Here is a 20,591-nt window from a genome sequence, read left to right as displayed (position 1 = left end):
AAAACACATAGGAAAGCGTACTGTAGAGGTGAATAATCATATAACTAACACACAGCGTAAAACCGCGCATTACTGCTGAGGTGAAATTTGGTTAAATTTCATAATTTCCATAGATTTCCATACATTCCCCCAAACCTAAATTACCTGCTATGATAGTCTATCGGAGTGTCAAACTACCTTAGACTACCCATCACCACAATCTATAGCTATAGACAACTTTGCTTTGTGTGCACATGAAGTGATATCTGAGCGCACGCACACGTCAGCTTGCATATGACGACTGAGATTTTTGCTATGTCCCATGTCCCATGTCCCCAGCTAATTGGTCACCTCCAGCCCTGTTGACCAGCACAATGAGCATCATGCCAGATGAACTGCACTTTCCATGTTCTTGCAGTCAATGTGCTCACCATCGAGATGGTTTTATATACCAGACTTGGCAGGTAATTGCCAAGCACATGAAATGGTACAATCCAGGACCAAAAGCTCGGGGATATGCTCTCAAGCCAGCTACTTTGACTCGTTGACCTCTCATTCCGCAGACAAATGCCATACCAGGTCCTTCTGTGCAGCTGTCACAGTCAGACTCTCAGGCTGTATCTATACTGAGAACTCAATGCAGAGACTTGCATGAGCAAGCCAGAAACATACTTCCACTAGCTCAAGTCGACTCACAGCCTCAAGACAATGTGAACTTCGACTTTGATAATGACTATCACCCTGAGTCAGATCCCATACCAGATATTAATCAAGATTTACCCCTCCTTCAACATCAACAACTTCAGCTGCATCTGCCTGATCAGATTTTTCAGCTAGCTGCACCGCCTGATGTTCATGAGCCTGGAGTTGATCAGGATGAAGCCGATGCACCATCCCTCGTACCCATTGCATTCAAAGAAAATGGTGAAATTTGATATGCATACCTTACAGCTGTCATGGCCAACATTTACGGTCACCTCTCATGGAATCAGGCAACAAATCAACTGAATCACAGTCTCAACATGCTCCTGATTGCAAATGTGTTGCCTACATTTCCGCGACCTGTTTGAGCCTTGGCCAGTGCAAAACGGCACCTTGGAATCCACCCCGACCAATGGATTACTCAATATGCTATATGCCCTGAATACTGGAAACATCACTCACCTTCTCAACTCAAGCAGCTTCTTTCCACACAATGCTCCATTCCAGACTGCAATGGAGTCATCTACATGGAACATAGAGATGCAAAGGGTAGGATGGTCCGCACAGCTACAAAAATTAATCTGCAGGTGTCTGTCATTGGCAGCTTATGGCACATGTTCATGTGACCAGGATTTGCACGGTCTATTCATGACAGTTGCCAGGATAGACCTGGACAGAACACTGACGAGAATTTTGTCATGTCGGACATTCATCATGGGACACAGTGGCATGAACTCAAGACAAACATACTACGTGAGGTTGGTGAGATTGGAGCTGTGTGAGACCAAGCAATAGAGGGAAGGATGGTGGGGAAACTTACGGAGCATCGGTATGGCTTACATCTGACTATGAACACAGACTGGTAGGGTTCAATTGTGCGCTTATAGTTGGCTAATACATGAATTGTCAGGATGAGGATACTCGAGAACCGACCACATTCAACTGGAGTGATATACTTTGCGATAAATGATCTGCTTTGGGACCAGCACTTCCTTCAGATAAATATCATTTGCGCCACTGTTTTACCAGGACTGAAAGAGCCTAATGTCCAGCAGATCAATCATTGCCTCAAACCATCGACAAAGGAGATAATACTCCTTCAAAATGGTAACTTAAACAGACTTAGCTCCATTTTTAATATGATATCAGCCATAACTCCAGGTGTCAAAATGGACATCATCGATGAGGACGAACCTGCTGACATCTATGCGGACTAACTAAATCCTCGATTGTGACATGCCAGCTGCTCACAAGTTGTCAGGTACAGCAGGCCACTCGCACAACATGCACCCATGTCTCTATTATGATATCGACATCACAAAAATCAACACACAAGAAGGCTATAATGGGTTTAAAAGTACATAGTGTGCATGTGTTCGAACTTCACAAAAACAAGAATGTATATTGATATTCAAGCTCTGCGTAAAACAGTCATGTTACTAATCAATCCTATCATGGAAAGTATCCAGTATCGCGGAAGAGATAATCGATAAGCTACTATTCTCCACCACCCCTCCTGATGCACATTTCAGAGCGTAAAAAGGTACTAGAGGCCCTACGAGAAACAAACAAGACTCTTCAACTTGCTCAGTACCTTGAGCTAGTAACCATGTTAATGGATGACTGACTCATCTGACTCTGAGTCATCCAACAAGTCTAGCTCAGATGAGTTGGACTCGGACTCGGACTCGGACTCTGGCTCTATTGATTCTGATCTATCATCAAATATCAGCATGGATTCCATAAGCTCTTTTGATACCTGGATGTCCCTTGACTCTGTCTGGAATGACATGCCAGTATTCTCCAATTCAGATTCTACAGAAGCCTCTGGACCCATGTTCAGTAGCCAAGTCTTTCTCGAATTTAGTAATACCATCCAAGCACTTCAAAATGAAGTCGTAAAGCATGTACGCTCATTTCACGTCCTACAGCCACCCACACACCGCAGCTCCATCTACTTGAAGAGTGGACATTGGAAAATCCTCGGAGGTTCCGTCGCAAGCTCCAAGTCGATCCTGATGTGTTCATAGAACTCGTCAATAAAATCATCCATCATCCAATTTTTTACAACAATTCTAACAATCCACAACTTACCTGTTCCCATTCAGCTGGCAATATTTTTGAACACCGCTGGCCACTATGGAAATGCAGCGACTGCAGAAGACATGGCTGACTGGGCAGGGGTTTCAGTTGGAACAGTATACAACTGCTATCGGCTTGTTATGGTTGTAATTTTGCAGCACCATGACGATGTCATCCACTTTGACTCACTGGAGGCTAAAGACCAGATTGAGATAGATTGAGTGAAGGACTGGGTTGAGGAACATACATGTCGATGTGTACCAGAAGCTGGGATGGCATGGAGAAGGTTTTTTTGAGCGAAAATCAAATTACTCTCTGTCCATGCAGGTAAGTCAACTAGAATAAATTAAAATTCATCCTGACTGTTATGTTAGATTGTGATCATGCCCCACAACCTCCATATTGTCGACTACATGATCAGGGGTCCCAGGAAGTCTGCACGACGCTAATGTGTTCTCAAAGACACGAATTACACGACACCCTGAGAACTTTCTGGGAGCAAATTGATGGATCTGGGCAGATTCAGCATATGCATCGTGAACGTGGTGTGTTGTTCCTTTCAAGCGTCCAGTGGCCTGGTGGTCTGAGGCATGATCAAAAAAAATATTCAATACACACCTATCGAAAAGTAAGCCATTGAGTATTTTGAGATGGGTATATGCACTCATACCACAATTGAAGGTCCGAGTTCAATCCGAATACTGCTATGGGTCTCTTAAAGGATGGTTCCAGTCCCTGCGCGACCTAAGAATCCAGATACAGTCACAGAAAGACCTCAGCTATGCGAATATGTGGACTCGCTGTTGCCTCATTCTTCACAATTTCATTATCAAGATTGAGGAGAATATGGGAAAGAAAAGCTCTAATTATCACTTTCGGAAACAATCACAGGTGCGAGGGGCCAGAGATGCAGATGATGAGGACGAGGATGGCAATGGTGATGAAGGATTTATCGGAACAGATGGACGAATTTTCCGGAACACATTGATGGGTCATTTGCTTCATAGCCGCAGAGTTTAGGTGCAGTATACATTAAGAACAAGTCTGAAAGATGACATGTAGTAGTAGTACAGCACCGCAATGAGTATCGAGAGCATGATTAGCAAGAACAACAAGCACTGAAGACAAATATAAGCACGATGAAGATGAGGAATCGTGAGTGGGTCTATACTGAAAAATATAAGATAAGTCGCCTGCAGTAGTCCTCGAACGCGAGTAGAAGTCGGCCCAAGAGGATCTTTACTGAGTCTTTTCCTCGAGTAAATGCGAGGGGATGCGCTGAACGAGTCAGCAAGGGAATCTGCGCAAAGCGCGGGTGCGAGACGCCTTGTAAACGCGAAACGCGCGTTAACGCGACGAAAGGCGAAAGCGCGACGTAGGCGGAACCGTGAGGCGGAACAAGCGCGCTATAGGCGTTAGTGAAGAGGCGGAAGTAGCGCGAAGGTCTCTCCAGATTTTCTCAAGAGAGCTTGTTGCAAAAGAATAGAGAGTCGCGCAGTGGTTGTGTTGCAAATGAATAGAAATTGATTCACAGTATACACTGATGCAGGATGATGGGATGTAGTGAGTAAGTAAGTAAGTCCGTGAAAAATCTATCAGAGTCCCCATGTCTAAGGTAAATGTTCCCAGGCGCTGAGCCGAAGCGGAAGCGAAGCGAAAAGAGTTGTTGTGTTGTAGAATAAGGAAATATGTGTAAACAGACGAGGTATATAGCTAAAGTCAGTTGAAAAGATAAAGGGAGACGCACCAGCGGATCATAGAGGGACAGGACAGGACGTGCGGAGGACAGGCGACTTGGAAAAGCGAAACGCGAAGGTAAAGCGCGAAAGCGCGCGCAAAGGCGCCGTAGTAACGCGAAAGGCGCTATAGAGGCGCGCTATAGGGCGCCAGATGCGCGGATGCGCGGATTAGGCGGAAGCGTCGCGCGTTTAAGTCGCCTTGTCGTATATAGCGCGCGTTAGTGGAGACGAAGTGGAAATACGGCCTTTGTGAGGGCTACTCGCAATGGAGTCTCTACAACGAACTCGAATGTAAACAGACGGCAACAGACACACAAAAGCAAGCATAATATCAATTAGCCCCATCGCCTAAACCCAAGCCACGCTCCATTGCAAGATGACAATATTTAGCTTCTTCAAGTCAGATTTCCAACTCAAGTTGCCTTGTCTTGTCTTCGGATATGGCACATTCATGATCGTGATTAGCCATGACCTGACGTGAGTCATGTTCATGCTCAGCATGAGCCTCGTGAGCCTTCAACTCCTTGGAAAACCTAGCATATTCGAACTTCATCCGCTTGCTCGAGGCCCTGACATCCGATTTATTCTGCACATGGAGTAGGAGGGAGTCAGAGGCATCAGCCAACTTCTTTGTAACATCTGCCCCAATATCGTGCGGCCACTTACGAGACTCTGATGTTGAACGAGAACCAGATGGTGATGGGCCCACACTGCGGTGAGTAGAGGTGGCTGGGCTTCGACCATGCAGAGCACTACCACTCGCTTTACGAGAGTGCACTGTCAAGGATTTCATCACACCCTCGATGCCTCTCACTACCAGATGACTCTGGCTGAAGGTCCATGTGACCAAAGCCATTATCATCATCGACATCTTGTGGTGCCCTCCCACTGGATTGTTGGGATCTTGGTAGGTGGTTGTGCTTTGGAGGGTTGGGAGGAAGTAGGAGCCAATCCACGACTGCCCTCACCTCAAGCTCTACTGGAGCTACTAGCTCCATGTCCACGGATGGTGCCTTGTGTGGCCATAGAGGTCAGAGATGCCTGTGATGGACAGCGACTGATGACATTAGTGATCACGGCCAGCACGCAGTGCCATCGGAGTTTTAATTATTTGCATTCATCGAATTATTCGCGATGTTGTTCTGCGGCATGTAGCACCAAACTTTGAAACCCATTTATGACTATAGTAGTATTTCCTTCTCATATGAGATCCACTGGTATTGAATGTCGTCATAGGCTGGACAGCAACAGACGACGATCATCTCCTTCATCAATCATTCTATTCACGAAACACCAATCCTATTCAGCAGAAGGCTATTCTTGATGATCACAGAGTGCGCTGGAGTAAACTGAACCTGATCGCTGGCTGGTTTCCCTCAAAGAAGACTGCACTTGACTTTATGCACTGCATATTTCTTGGTAACATGATGTTAACTTGTTGTCCATCTATGCTTACAGAGATTTACAAGGTGTCATTGTGCATCTATTTATGCGCATCTTATTTGCAGGTTATATGTTCTCCAGTGCTGGGGGTAGAAACTCACCGAAGCAGTGCTTCGAGAATCTTATCAACAGCATAACATGGCCCAGTCACATTACACATCTTCCCAAAAATGTATGTCATTTATGTTCTTCAAATAGTGTTAACATTACAACCTTTCGGTCAGCTTGGCGAGAACCAATCACTCAAGAAAGCAGACAAGTGGAGAAGACTGCTGACAATCACACCTGTACTGCTATGGTGGTCTTGGAAGGATGAGAATGATGATATTCCAGATGCGGAGCCCCCTCAGTCGCCCAATATGCAAGCTCCTGAATTTTCACGCAACTGCCAGCGCATATATGATGCTGTCTTACTTCTATGTGCAGCTGTCCATCTCTTCACAACTCAATCAATCTCAATGTCCCAGGCACGCATTGGACAATCATTTTTGTCCCAGTATTGCCTCCAGTTGCCTCGAGCTCAACTGCATATTGCAGACATGATCAAGGCTTATGGACCTGTGTACTCATGCTGGTTATTTGCTTTTGAGCACTTCAATGGGATGCTGGAACGTGTCAATAACAATGGACATGGTCGGTTAACATTGATGTGTCATTGGGTTCAGACCCACTTGATATATGAGTATACTCTCTTGCTTCCCCATGATGGTCATGTGATAGAACGAGATACCGGGGTGCGGATGGCTTAAGTGGATATGCCTTCAAACCTGGGACTGCACACCAGCGGTCACCGGCCTTAAGCCAGAAGGTCGTGGGTTCGACTCCCGCACAAACCACCAGGGAGTTTTAGTGGGTATTGTGTGTCAGCAGAGCCCCACATAACTGCCTAATCCGGCAATGGTATGCGTAAATGCATTTCTTCCTGGAGAGTTAGTGCTCTTACAACGTGGCTTATAACACCACGCTATGTGCCGTCAGCTTGGGGCCAGATGGTATTGGTTGCCTTGCAGACTTTGTACCTCTCAAAAAAAAAAAACCGAAATACCCTCCACGAGATCCTCAAGAGTCAAGCCCAGCAGCGAGGGAGTATGATGACTGATATCGCTGTGTATCAGAGCAAAGCTGCTCAAGGTACGTTCTCATTCTATGCTTTGACTCTATTGAACAACTCATCAGACAACATCTGACTCCCACTTCACCAGGCGAAGTTCATCAATCTTTGAACTTTTGGGCCTGAAGGTGGCATTTATCATTTATCCACTGCTTATATCATACTGCCAAGCTCTCTGGCCCTGATATTAACATTGTCGACTGACTTCTCACTTGACAATGGCACAGTCTTCTTCGCTTCCAAGGTTGCCTGTGCCCTCACATACATCCGACAGGATGGTATTCAATATGGTTGCATGACCAACAGACGAACCCAAACAGATGCATATGCTTTCATTTCCTGTGGTGGGTCTCGTCTTCCTGTTGAGATAACTACACTCCTCGTTGTTGGCCTTCGAGACAAAGTACCTCATATTTGTGTGCTTGTCCGATGTCTTAAGTCCAATGAAAATATTCTACTGATGCCTTGGGCGCTCTAGTGAGTCAGGGCCTTGCCTTCGTCTCTCACCATCTTCTAAACTTTAACATTAAAAATAGTGAAAATACTCTTGGCATCCATACCTCATATTCAAACGAGTACCATCCATATGAAATAATCCTGGTCTCCCAAATTGCAAGCCCTGCTTGCACTTATTCCAGTATACTCTAATGTCATCAAGAAAAGTCTTTGGATTGCAGTATCGTTTGACCATGTACAAGATTTGGTTATGGTATGGATGCACGAACAAGACAGCTAACATTCTTTGTCCTTTAGTCAAGAATGGAGCCCAAGGATTTCTTCTTCGATGACAACGACTGAGCTTTATGTTATGAGACTGGACATACAAAGTGCGTACCTTCAGATCAATCTTCAAAGTTGCTATCAGCATTGTCATCAATCATCTGATGTGCATTTGATGTACTTGCAACAGGCTGTGCTGGCACCATGTTCTTCAGCTCGGTTGGCTCCTCATCAACATTGATTGCTCTTGCTTTCCCCTTGTCCTTTTTTGATTGTGCTCTTTTCTTCCCCTTCTCTAGCTTCCTGTTCCCATCAGCTACTAATTTTGCTCTCTTACATGCAGCAACTTCTTTCTTTTGGTTCTTGACATGCTTCTGGGCAGATATGCTCTCTTCAGGATCTTTTGGATCACCCCATGCTTTCCCGTTATCGACAATGAATGCCAGTACATCATACTTTTGGTTCTCTGGCTGTGCAAGCCATTCCTGCGATACCATCCACCTCCTCGCACGATGTTCAACTTTCTGAATTCATGGAAGAGCGACATTGAGTGGCTCACCTCGTGTGCAAATAGTGTAACACTTTGGTGGATGAGGATCCTGTTGAGCATCAACAGCAGTGATAAACTGGTTCCTCTGTTGTACAAGGTAGGTCAGCCCTTGGAATGTCATTGTCAAATCATTGCTTACTTGCTTACTTGCCCATACCCAAGGACGAGAGACATATCTTCTAAGACGTCCTTCTTCATTTGTCTCATCCTCATCTTCTGACATGAGCTGTGAGATAAGGGCAGTCTTGAAGGCATCAGTCTTGAATTCTGACTTGGTGGGTAGTGCACCAAATTTCTGCTCGCAAACCTCACATTTCTGTGAACCCTCATACCTCAGCCACTGTCATAGGTAATGTTGTTGCTTAGTACTTACACCTTGCTGTCAACTCTGACACACACCCTTTGATAGTTTTGCATCCCGCAATGCTCCTTAGTTTTCGAAAGCCTCTGTCAAGGTGGTTACACGAGAGGGCGTCAACATCTTGGCTGCCCATAATGCTTTCTGCAGATCTTGGTACTTGGTGTGCACACGATCAAGTAAGTCTTTGTCACTGATTGCATGCAATGCCCTTGCAGATCCAGGGCTGAATTCGGCACCCTTTGCACAAATGTATCTGAAGACCGTCTGGAGACCTCGATAGTTATCGTCGTGTGTGTTACTTTCCCCCCAGCGGAATCGGAGGAGCTTTTCATTGGTTGCACCATCTACAGGCCATTGCTCACCGTCTTTGGGCCACCATGGCAGATCTTTGGTCGTCAATTTCACAGTACTGAGCATGTGTGAAAATGTGTGACGTATGACGGCCTGTGTTTATCAGCATGAGCTTTGTTTTCAAAAAGTTGTATAGCCCAGGGTTGCCTTTCACTTCAAGACTTGCCTCCATCCTTGCTTCATCCTTGTCTTTTTCTTCTTCATCATCTTCGTCACTAGATTCCTTATCATCATGCCCTCTTTTGACTGTCTGTAATGCATCTGCTAACTTCATTTCAAAATCTTGTCGCATTTCTGTGAGGTGCTTCTTACACGAGTCATGTATGGATTGAATCGTGATGTTCTGGTGAGCAACAACCTCCATGAGATCACGCTGGCTGGGGCACTGAGAAAGTTGTTTCTCTAGTTCAGTCACTTGCTGTTTCATCACCGCTTCTAATGCTGAGACTACGGCGGTCTTTGATAGCTTTGTGCTCTCTCCAGGCTTTTCCGCAGCTGGCAGCAAGCCTTGGGCCTGACCATACAATGGAATCACTCCCATATTTCTGTCATGAGGGGCTGCCGAATATTTGCCTGGTTCCAGGCAACTAGGAGGGAACTGGAAATCGCTGTAGCTTGAATCCATGGTGTGTAGAGAAGACAAACAAGCACAGTTTCTGTGCCTTTTTCATGTTGTATTGGTTATATTATGTTGCCTGCCATGTCTGGGCCATTCAATGTATCACCTTCTTGATCCTGAGAATGAAAGAGATGGTCAATGTTGAGCATTTGTCATTCTTGTTGTCGAGCAACAGCTTTCAAAGAAGATCCCAATATGTGCCTTGAACAGGTATTTTGAAGGAAGTGTTCATGAATTGCTCCGCATATTTTAATGGTAATCCAGGTAAAGCCTGTATTTCCCTATACAATTTCTAGATGTGTATTTTTACAAGTAATCTTAGTATATTATCAAGAAATCTCTCAATTTCTTCACATTTCCCTTGAGCAGTAATCTGTGTCGTTGTGCTGTGGAAGGGTGCATGTCCCTAGTCTTGCCACATCATGTTGACAGTAAAATCTAGCAAAAATGTCGGACTCCCCCCAAGCTGCAAATCCTTCCTTGAGCTTGTCAATCTCCTCAGTAGATATTTCGAGCTTCACCAAGGTCTTCATCAGTCCAATTAACTTGCACATGTGTAAAGATGGGTGCATGTGTGAAGCTTGTAATCCTCGGTCCCACTATCAAGATTTTTGAAGTGCCCAGTCCAAAGATCAACAAGAGTTGGGATGATATTTTGAAGGAAGAGATGCATCCACTCCTCGGGTGCACCATCTGCAAATCAATGGAGTTGACACGACAGAGGGAGGGTTCTCTTTTGATTTCATGTTTTTTTTGATAGTATAGATGCCAGTGAAATCTTCATGAGTGTGTAAAGGGAGGTTTTGAGGATCCATAGAAGGGTGTGTTTGTCTTTCATTATGTGGTGTAGTGAGGGGAGCATAATAGAATGTTCCATGGGCAGCAATATTGCAAACACCCTTTGATTTCACACGAACTACCCAGAGATCCTGCAAACTCATTGTTGAGGGGACAAAGGAATGATGCAATGTCTTTTGGCTGATGTGGTCCTGGTATGATGCCTATGCAGATCAGATTCTCAAGGTGTGTGCAAAGATCCACAGTGCACTGGCTGCATCTCTGTCCTGCTCCTCTTCAGTTTCCTAAGACTGGTGACCAGCCCGTCTAATGAGGCTATCGACGGCTTGCCTCATGAGATGGGCAGCATGCTCCAACTCTTCAAACTGCACTAGCTGTACCTCCTTCATGTCCTGCTCCTCTTTAGTTCCCTATGCTCTCCCCCAGCATGCTGTGCATCATCCAGCCCTAACAGTTCCTCTTCAACAACCTATATAACTTGTCCAAAATTCATGGAACACTGTTCCTTTCGTCACCATCTGAAGCATCATTTTCCAGCACTCTGGATTGACCTTTCTGATTTTGGGGACCCAAGCTCCTGGAAGTGCTTGATAGCTTCATAGAATTTTTAAGCATTATGACCATCAAGGAGGAAGTAGACCATTTGAGTTCCCACACCAGTCCTAGAATATCATGGATGCAAAATTTAATGAGATAGTGAAAAGTGGGAACAAAGAACTTCAGAAACGAAAATTCAAGATAGAGTGTAAGAAGTTCATATTGTCCAAAAGCTCTATGAGTGAGCTTAGTGTTAGGAACAGTTTATACATTAGAAGTACCTATACAAGCAAGCTAAAGAAATATTATAGTGAGATGAGACCATTGATAACATTTCTAGCAATGGAGTCAAGCTAAATCAATCTGGAATGCTGACAGCTTGACCATTGGCATAAAATGTAAAAGCCATATATACAAAGCTGGTTTGGCAGCCCAAACAGATTATGTTTAAGGATGGTTACAAAAGAGTGTTGGACTCACTGGAAGTCCTAAAGGAAGCCTATATGTAGCAAAAATATATTTAAGATCTAGTGGATCTTAGACTAGTTATTGATAAGAACAAGTGAAGTTCATTATTTGATTTACAAGATGTAGTGGAAAGATTCTGTTGTAAGTAGATAAAGTCTGGAAACTTACTATATACTATGATGCACATCAGGGATGATATGCAGTGCTTATTAGAAAGATGCTATTATATAGTGTCCTTGTTCTCCTAATTTAGCTTAAATTTGTTGTCTTGCAGCTCCCCAATATTAATGTCATTAGGGTTGGTGCAATCACCAAGTTGATGATATGTAAACAATTGTCTCTACACTCATGCAGATGGGAAGGATGCTTTTGACAGTATTGCCAGTCACATTGGTAATCTCAGTGATGTGCAGAAGGTTGAATTAGATAGTGTTAGAATGAATATGACAGGCACTATATATGATTTACTTCAGAAATACCAGCTTTTTTGATGAGGGTCAGGATGAGTGGAAGTGGGAGCCCCATGGCCCTACAAGGTGTATAAGATAACATTAGATTATTAAAGAAAGATAGCACACCTTTTCAGCAAATCTAATAAAGTGATTAAAGTGTATTGTTGTAAATAGCTTATCTGAATTAGAGAAAGATTCCCTGTGATCCATGTAATTTGGCATTTCAACCTTGAGGTAGTTCGCAGTGGAGTTCCTCAAGCCTCTTCTTAATGGTTAGATTCTGTGAAATTAACAGGCCCAGAAGCTCTTTGTTCTTATTAATGAACTTCATGTCTTGACTGTTTTAAGTTAAGTAAGCAAATGTATAAGGATAGAGACATATGACTTAGTAAGCCATTTAAAAGATTCATGGGCTAAATATATATATTGTGTGTCCATTTTGACACCACCCAGACACTTCTGAAGATGATAATAGTCCTCCACTGCATCCTAAGCATCACAATCACTTACATGAAAAGGTCAATATTATTTCTGATTTACTGGCTCATAATAGTGTTTTCTCAGAGGAAGAAGGCAGTGATAAGCTAGGATGGTAGAAATGAGGATAGTAATGAGTCTTTGCTATCAGTGTTCCAATCTGGAGATAAACAGGATAAGCAGAACAAGAAAGAGAAGAATACTATCTTAGAAAATCAAGAGATAAATCAGATTGTCATATATTCTATTAACTAACATCTTATATAGGTAGAAGTGGCTGATGATGATAAATCACCCAGTAGCAAATCACCTTAGAAAACACTTGTACAAGTGTTTCATTATGACTATTTGGTCATTGATCAGCATAATCTTTCCCTATAAATAAGTCCCAGTCAATGATATCTATGCTCTTTGAAACATTGGGCATGTCATTGAGGTACCTCAGAGTTCTGCTGCCCAGCCAGCATCATGGTCCAGTGTTGCCTGTTCAAGAAACAAGCAGTAATGGCAGTCAAAAGCAGATTCCACTGTGGTCATATCACAAGAGGGAGTCATGGAATGGCAACTGATGTAATACTAATAAATATGCAGGCTTTTGTTGATGAAGAAAGCATGATTGAGACTGATGACAGATTATGCAACAAAACAATGAGTGTGGTAGGTATCATGTGAGAGCCTGATATGCAAAGAAATGGAAAGCCATGGAAATGAACCAGTAGACTTGCCTTGATATATGCATGTGTAGAAGGTGGATGTCTCTGTTTCATTCTTGCTGCTCACCATTGACAGTCAGTAGACAAGTTCAGTGGGGGCAGCAGTGGTAAATGGGTTCTCTTCCTCTGTCTGAGACTATCAAAGCTCCTAGACATGGACTATGGCCAAGGTGCCAGTGTAATTGGACATAATGGGAGGGATTCTGCGTTCAAGTATCTTAAATTGAAGTTGCAGGTCACGCCCTACCAGTGCATCACAATATGCATGTGTCACAGCAAACAGATGCAGGGTACACAAGATCTCACACAGATCTGTCTTGTAGTGTGCCAGATCTTATACAAATCTGCCCTAGGGCCTAAACTGTTCGCATGAGTGATGCAGCAAATCAATGCAGATTACCAGCGTGACCAAGTACATCACATGATGCCCAGTGAAACATTTGACAGCCTCAGACAGAGGAAGAGCTATGTCTTATTCTCCATATTCATCAACTGCATCAATTCACCAAACCAGTGGCAGAGCCAAGTCATAGGTGACATCAACAATGATAGAGTAACATTGATGTATATATAGTGATTAGAAAAGTTGAGATGAAGTCAATATGTGATGGTTCAGTGTGGCTTACTTAATATATATGTGAGATATATGTAGATGTTGCTGTTCATCTAGCTGCCACTTTGATAGTCATTAATCATCATGGACATTTCACTTTGACACTCATTATATCATAGGTCTTCCTCCCCATGAACTTACATCTGAAAAGGCAAGCAAACAGATGCAATCACATTTACAATCCATCACACAGATAGTTCTCATTTGTAGTGAATTCATGTTGATGGATGGAATGATAAAATACACATTTATGGAAATATAAAAATTGGGGGCATAGAGTCTGGAGAGGGAAATGAGATCTAAATGCTTACCTCATAATGATCTTCTTGGTAGTTCCTTCTTACTTTCCCCACCTCTTCCTCAAGCATAGCAGCTGTTCTACTGAAATATTGTACTCAACCGTTCATCTTCATTCTGTATTTTTCCAGTGTCCAAGAGCTATTGAGAGGCAGCCATGGCATTGTGGAGGTCATCCACCTAGCCCTCAAGCTGGGCCATTGCCTTCAAAGCCACTCTATCTTTATCAGTTTTAATAGAAAGCTAGCTCTCTAATTGCATCCCAAATTCCTGGAGATTTGTGAGCAGAGAGAGATCTGCACCTCATTGTTCCTCCTTATATCCAGCAATTAGCAAATATCCTGCCAGCTGATTTCAAAAACATGTCATGTGATTATTGACCTGAAAGTTCAAGCTTTGTCATTTTGTTTCTCAGTTAGAAACTTAGTACCATTGGGCACTTGCTCATTCCAGAGACTGATACATGCACTTTGCATGGCTCTGTATTTTGTTGGACACTTTCAGTTGCCTAGGTGCTGATCCGTGAATATCAGCTGTTAACTTGCACCTCTAGGTCCCAGAGCACCAAAGGGTGCCCTAGGAAAACTCAAAATTTATTTTGTTTTTATGTTTTTCAGCTGTATTGATTGAGTCAATGAAGTGCTAGGTGCATCGGGATGCTTCATAAGCATATGAATCTCTGGAAGGCTGATGCTTATGCACTTACCCTGAGTGAAGCACAGCTTACTGCTAATAACACTTTGCATGTCCTACATGCATCTGGGAGGGAGTGTTATTACCTTAGTATCGTGCTGACCTTAACCCTAAACAGCAGCCTTTCGAGACCATCACATCATTAATCCCCATGGACTGCAGTATTGAGAGTGGACTGACTATCTGTTCCATGTGAGTCATGTATAGTTCCTTGATATCTAGTGATTTATGCATGTATACAGCACTTGGGAAAGATGACATAAATTATCAGCAGCAGCAGTGTTATGGGGAAATTGAGGTATGCAGTTAGCAATGTCATGGTTAAATGATAGGTATAAATATTGATTGGAGGCCCTTCAGATCAGTCCTTCTCATAAGGATAGTCTTGACAAAGATATGTCATACCTGATATAGTGTGACAATAGCCTTCAGAATCTAGTGATATATATTGCTTGTACATGATATTATTCTGTATAGCAAATCACTAAATATACATTAATTAAATGACAGAAAAGTTGCTCTGATTGCAGTCAAATGCTTCTTTGTAGGTTTAAATCTATCAAATAATGAATTAAATGAGCTTTAAGAATCTATTACAAATACTTTTGCTTCCTTGCAGTGTTTGATTTGAAACCCTCTTTAGTCTTAGCCTAAGATAGTATTATATAAGCTTGTGTTAGAATAAACTAAGCTCTGTAAGGACTTACCTGTATACTGCCAAACAGTATGTTGTTACCTTTAAGTTCAAGTGCTAGGGCATCTAACATATCAAGATATTCTGCTGTCATCATAGAGACTAATTTATGTTTGAAAATGTGATTAAGTGAAAAGAGGGAGTACATATATTTATATCTAACTAGGGCCTTAGTTGACAACCACCTTTCTATAATGATATCTCTATATCCTTTGTGGGATTCCCTTGTCTGCTGACTCCAGCCCATGAATGAAGTGTTTGCCCTGATTACTAATAATAAATAGGATTCATACCAGAGGTCACCAGTAAATTGAACATGCTCATATGTGGGTGAATGAATTGAGATGGTCTCTTCTTAAGCATATTTATGAATGACTAAAATAAGAGAAGATCTTAGAGAATTCTCAGGAACTGTATCCATCACTGGTGTGATGCAGTACTTAGGGAACTCAGAATTGAACTAATGTGGACTTATAGAGTGTAGCCAAATCAATGTCTGGTGTACTGCAGTGCTAATGAAGACCATACAGAACAGTGATTGTCATTTAAATTAGCAGTGTTACCAATCTCAGACATAAATATCTAAAAATAAGTTATTCTGTACTACTAATACCTGAACTTCACTTACAAACATTTTAAGCAGTTGTCGTGATTCTAGAAGCTGTCCATTTAGTGATATAGAATATATAATGAAGATGTTTGCACATTGCAGATAAATGGAACCTAATCAATGTGTCCTGCCAGACTTTATATAAGGGTCTGAGTCTATAAGTTGTTTGCAGCATTTGGCTGATAGTGATATAGCACTTTGCCTATTGAAGTGTCATGCCTAGTGCAGTGGCCCAGTCTAGTTGACTGTCATATCCTGTATTCTGGACCTACGTCCGATGATGTTCCCACGCCTTCCGGATGCCTTCCGGATGCACATCCGGACCTCCATACCCATATCCATGACTCCAGTACTCCAGTCCACTATCGGTTTGAATCTGTACACCTTCGTACATCCATATATCAATACCTTCGGACCTCCGCAGCTAAGCCTGCTTCATCCACCCTTGGTCCTATCGGATCCGAGCTCATTCCATCTTGGACTCTACCTTCCCTAGACTACCGGTTTATATCCATGATCCTGATCCTAGTTCCGTCTTCACCTATATCTCCGGATCTGCTCATCTGATATCTAGACGCCTCATCCAATATCTCTAGACCTCCGGATCCAACCTATACTCATATCCGAAGCTCAAACCTTAAATCAGCGTCTATCTCCTTATGGTAATCCCTTGACTCTGGACTTCAGTTATCTGTGTTTCCCTCTTGCTTATTGATCCTTGTACTCTGTTCATATCCGAGTTCATTTACTTATGTTCCGTTCATACTTACCAATATGTTTCCACATGCTCATACATAGCATTTGTGTTCAGCTTACTTATCCTCTCGGATCCTGTCTAGTATATAAACCTCTGTACAACTCCTGTAAAGTTTCCCTAGTTCGAATATCAACATAGACTTGCTCCCTCGCATCTTAGACTTCACTCATTCTTGTCTTGGACTTTGGTCCATCTGAGTTCTGCCTTTCCATCAAGGCCTAGGGATGGATTCCCTAGGCCGGAAATCCGGACCTTCGGATTTGTCCCCTATGTCTCTGTTCTGAAGTCTAGGGATTGATTCCCTAGACCGAAGTTTTGCCTTTCCAGCACTTCCTGTCTTTCCGAGACTTCTGTCTAAACCCCGTCTATCCGACTCTACCATAGTGTAGTCTACCTCTGTTTGTTTCTACTCTGGACCTTGTCCATAGTAGCCTTTCCCCTCCTGTCCTAATCCTGTCCGCTCCTCCAGTCCTCGTAAACCTTCGGACCTTTGGACGTCGTAACCTTCGGACAATGCAACCTTTGGACGACGTACCTTTTGAACGTCTTAACCTTTGGACCTCCGGACATCCTGTCCTTTGGACCACTCCTCCTATCCTATCCTGCTTTGGACTCTGTCCCTTGCAGCTTATCCTCTATGTGTTTCTATCTAGGGAACTTACCTTGGGAAGTCTTACCTTCAGATCTAATACAGTGGATGAAACTCCTCCAGAAGTTTCTCGCACTCATCTGGAAGTCCTCTAGCACTCTACTAGAGTAGCCAGCCTCCGGAAGTCTTTCGGACTTTGTCGGATTCCATCCGGACTTCATTCTGAAATTAAGGGCACGTACTCGGGTAAGGGGCACAGTGCACGAGCTGAGGCCAAGCCCTTCAGATCCCGTCTACCCTTGAGCTACGGTCTTAACAGTCATGGATGATACAAATAGACTATCCCAAAGATATGAGAAGTGCTAGCAAATTACTGCAGTAATAATATGTTGTAGCATTGTACTAGTTAGCTGAATTGGAAGTGATATAGTGGCTTGCTAAAGAGCCTTATTGATATCACTTCCATTCCAAAATTGTGGTAGATCTGGCCAGCAGTGTGGCATTACACAGGTAAAAATGTGGGTATCTTGGCATACGGCATTGTACACAAGATCCTGGACAAGTATTTGTATAATGGGCTAAGTAACTATGAGGTAACATAGAAATGGTTCAGCAAGAATTTGCAGGAAAATTCAAAGACACTCTTAAACATCTTTGTCTTGCTGAGAGCCAGCAAGCGATTAATAATAAGAGGTTATATATAGGTTTTATTAGTAATTGGGCAGTGGTCAAATAACATAGAATGAATCTGGAAATATAGAGATAATTAGAGGCATAATGTCATCTCATTACTTGAACCACAGATGGGCTGCTTTCTTGTCTATTGTCACCCCTGGCATTAGTATGCTGGCTTGGATCACAGAAATGACCTGTGTAATTTGATTTTGGCTCAATAAGGTTATTGATAAACATGTCTACTTCAAATTTATGATACAGATGGTGGAGATTGCTTAGAATAGTTAGAAGAATATTTGAGTCCAGTTGAACTGCCTGAGAAGCATTTGCACACAGGCCACAAGTTTAACTGAAGAGTCTTGGGCTGCTGGCTTCCATTCTGTATAGTGAAGTATTGGCTGATTCCCTTATCTTCCTCAAAGCTAGTACACAATGCTGACTTGACGCTAAGATAAGTGGCTATTCATCCTTGAACTGAAGTTTCTTCAAAGTCTCAGGATCACTCCAACTCCCATTCAATGCCTGTCCAGGACAAAGATGATCAGATTCAATAACAATTGCCAGTGCATTAGTTTTTTTAAACCATTGTCATCCAATTTTCTTGAACAGCATTATCATCTTGTTCACTTCTGGGCCTCCTGAACTGCAAATTATTCATGATTTTAAATATGTTGATCTTTCTGACTTCAATCTTAGCCTTGTTCACAGCAACATCTAACTGATGTGTTTTGTTTTGTTAGATCAGTGATTGCTGCTTTAGCCTGCACTGGTCATTTATTGTATGTTGCTCTGCAATGTCATCAGTTCATTGTATATCATTGTCTTCACCAACATTACATTTGACCTACCCTGCCTTAAGCTGTCTTCTTTGCTTTGTGTGGCAGCATCATATTATTGTCGAAATTTTGGTCAAGTTATCTAATCCTCATCCGATTAATACATAGTACTCATTTCCATACTCATCTGCATCCTGCCCTAAAGTGCCTCATGTTAGACATATGCTACTTTTATTAGTTAAAGTATATGTGTTTATTAACACTTAAATATATTAGTTGCTAAACATAAGACAGTTACAGTTGAAATTAGACAAAGATAAAGTTTGAGATATTCCTTCTGTAATGTATGAATCAGCCACTTAATGTCATCAAGTAAAGCTTGCTCAATCAATTCTAGTGCAAGTCCTTAGTTATTGTACACTGTTAAGATCAGCTCATTGCAAATAACTGGGACCCAGATTCAGATATTCCTTTAGAAGGCTTTAATAGTCCGCCTAAAAGAATTTTGCCTCATCCTATTCTTGGACCAAGGTCCAAATGAGACTAGTCTAAGTGAGTTGTAAAGCTTATCAATCATGAAGTGCATGCTCAAAGAGTTATTGCTTTGATTGAAGATGCTCTCCTTGCTCAAATTATTACCAAAGTAGTGTGATGGCCCTCTATTCTCATATGCAAAGAGCACTTATTGCATGAAGACCTATATTTCTGCCTTATGCTATCAATCTTCATACTCTCCTATCAATTCATTCTTTTCTGATGACAAGACATAGCATCTTTATGCTATTACTGCTGTTGTAGAATTTCATAGTGAGCACAGAATTGCATCAATGATTGATGATGCATTACATATGCGCTCTAACCCAATGGAATATTCTTGATGACCAGTATGATTTAGACATCATTGCATTTGCATGCGTTCACAGTCATAAGCTTAGAATTTCATGAGTCAAGATGATTATGGTATCTTTTCAAATGAAGAAGGGTATTCAACTCATTTGCTTTCATTCTTTTTCTAGCCAAATCTACAAGGACAATTCCAATGAGGATGATTTGAATAAGGATGATTTTAGTGATGCCAATGATTCTGATGACAATGAGTTCAACCAAAAGGGCCAAGATAATATGACAAAGAACCTAAGGTGGCTATGTCTTCTTTCTCTAGTCTGGAGATATCTATTCATCATAATAGCTCATGTGTATCTTTTCTGATGTCAATGTCTAGCCACTATTTGTTTGTAACTGTCTTACTCTAGTTTGGGCTTGAATCTGCTTATTTGTGTTGTCTGTTTTCATGTATTTTCTTACTAGGATATGAAAGACAGAAAAGAGAGGTCAAATGCCAGGAGATTGCTCTCAAAATATGTAGCTTTGATATATCTAGAAATCATTCCAGTCAAAGATACTAGCTGAAGGTGCTATTTCCACCTTGTTGAACTCATAGTGAGACTTCTCCCTCACTTTAACTACATAGTGGTCTAATACACTGCTGGTGGAAGTTGCTCCAAGTTGATCTATTTAGCATAAAAATGTATTGAAATCATTAATGATTTCCTAGGGCAGTATAACCTTCCTTACCCATATTCTGAAAGAGTGCAAATACTGAACTTGAACTAAAGTCCAGCTCATTTACCTCCTCAGGAGGGTGTAGTTGACTGTATGTTTTTCCCCTAGTCAAATTTTGGTACCAAGCAAGATCCTACAGAATATTCTATTGAAGTAAGGATATCTGTGTCTTTAAGCTGAAGCATAAGTAATATTAGAGATCATTGTACTGCAGTTAACAGA

At 42.2% G+C, this 20,591-nt stretch overlaps 3 protein-coding genes across 3 annotated transcripts; 1 reads left to right on the top strand and 2 right to left on the bottom strand.

The window, feature by feature from the left end:
• Positions 1 to 4,902: 4,902 nt before the first annotated feature.
• Positions 4,903 to 5,500, bottom strand: DFJ58DRAFT_727474 (uncharacterized protein; the record flags this gene model as incomplete). The annotated part of the gene is made up of 2 exons (XM_041385472.1): positions 4,903 to 5,212; positions 5,271 to 5,500. 2 exons carry the CDS (start codon positions 5,498 to 5,500, stop codon positions 4,903 to 4,905), a joined length of 540 nt encoding a protein of 179 aa, XP_041244341.1.
• A 583-nt stretch (positions 5,501 to 6,083) lies between these two features.
• Positions 6,084 to 7,182, top strand: DFJ58DRAFT_841087 (uncharacterized protein; the record flags this gene model as incomplete). The annotated part of the gene is made up of 5 exons (XM_041392669.1): positions 6,084 to 6,117; positions 6,144 to 6,604; positions 6,666 to 6,803; positions 6,956 to 7,076; positions 7,148 to 7,182. The coding sequence occupies 5 exons, from the start codon at positions 6,084 to 6,086 to the stop codon at positions 7,180 to 7,182; spliced, it is 789 nt and encodes a 262-aa protein (XP_041244340.1).
• Positions 7,183 to 7,898: 716 nt separating this feature from the next.
• DFJ58DRAFT_841086 (uncharacterized protein) lies at positions 7,899 to 9,663 on the bottom strand (the record flags this gene model as incomplete). The annotated part of the gene is made up of 5 exons (XM_041392668.1): positions 7,899 to 8,296; positions 8,336 to 8,411; positions 8,466 to 8,666; positions 8,790 to 9,131; positions 9,193 to 9,663. 5 exons carry the CDS (start codon positions 9,661 to 9,663, stop codon positions 7,899 to 7,901), a joined length of 1,488 nt encoding a protein of 495 aa, XP_041244339.1.
• Between the last annotated feature and the right edge of the window lie 10,928 nt (positions 9,664 to 20,591).

This window comes from Suillus subalutaceus, assembly GCF_016647625.1.
Source record: "Suillus subalutaceus strain FC151 chromosome Unknown DFJ58scaffold_47, whole genome shotgun sequence".
NCBI classification, from domain to species: Eukaryota; Fungi; Basidiomycota; class Agaricomycetes; order Boletales; family Suillaceae; genus Suillus; species Suillus subalutaceus.
Note: the sequence above shows the minus strand (reverse complement) of the source record. Positions and strands in the feature narration are given on the sequence as shown.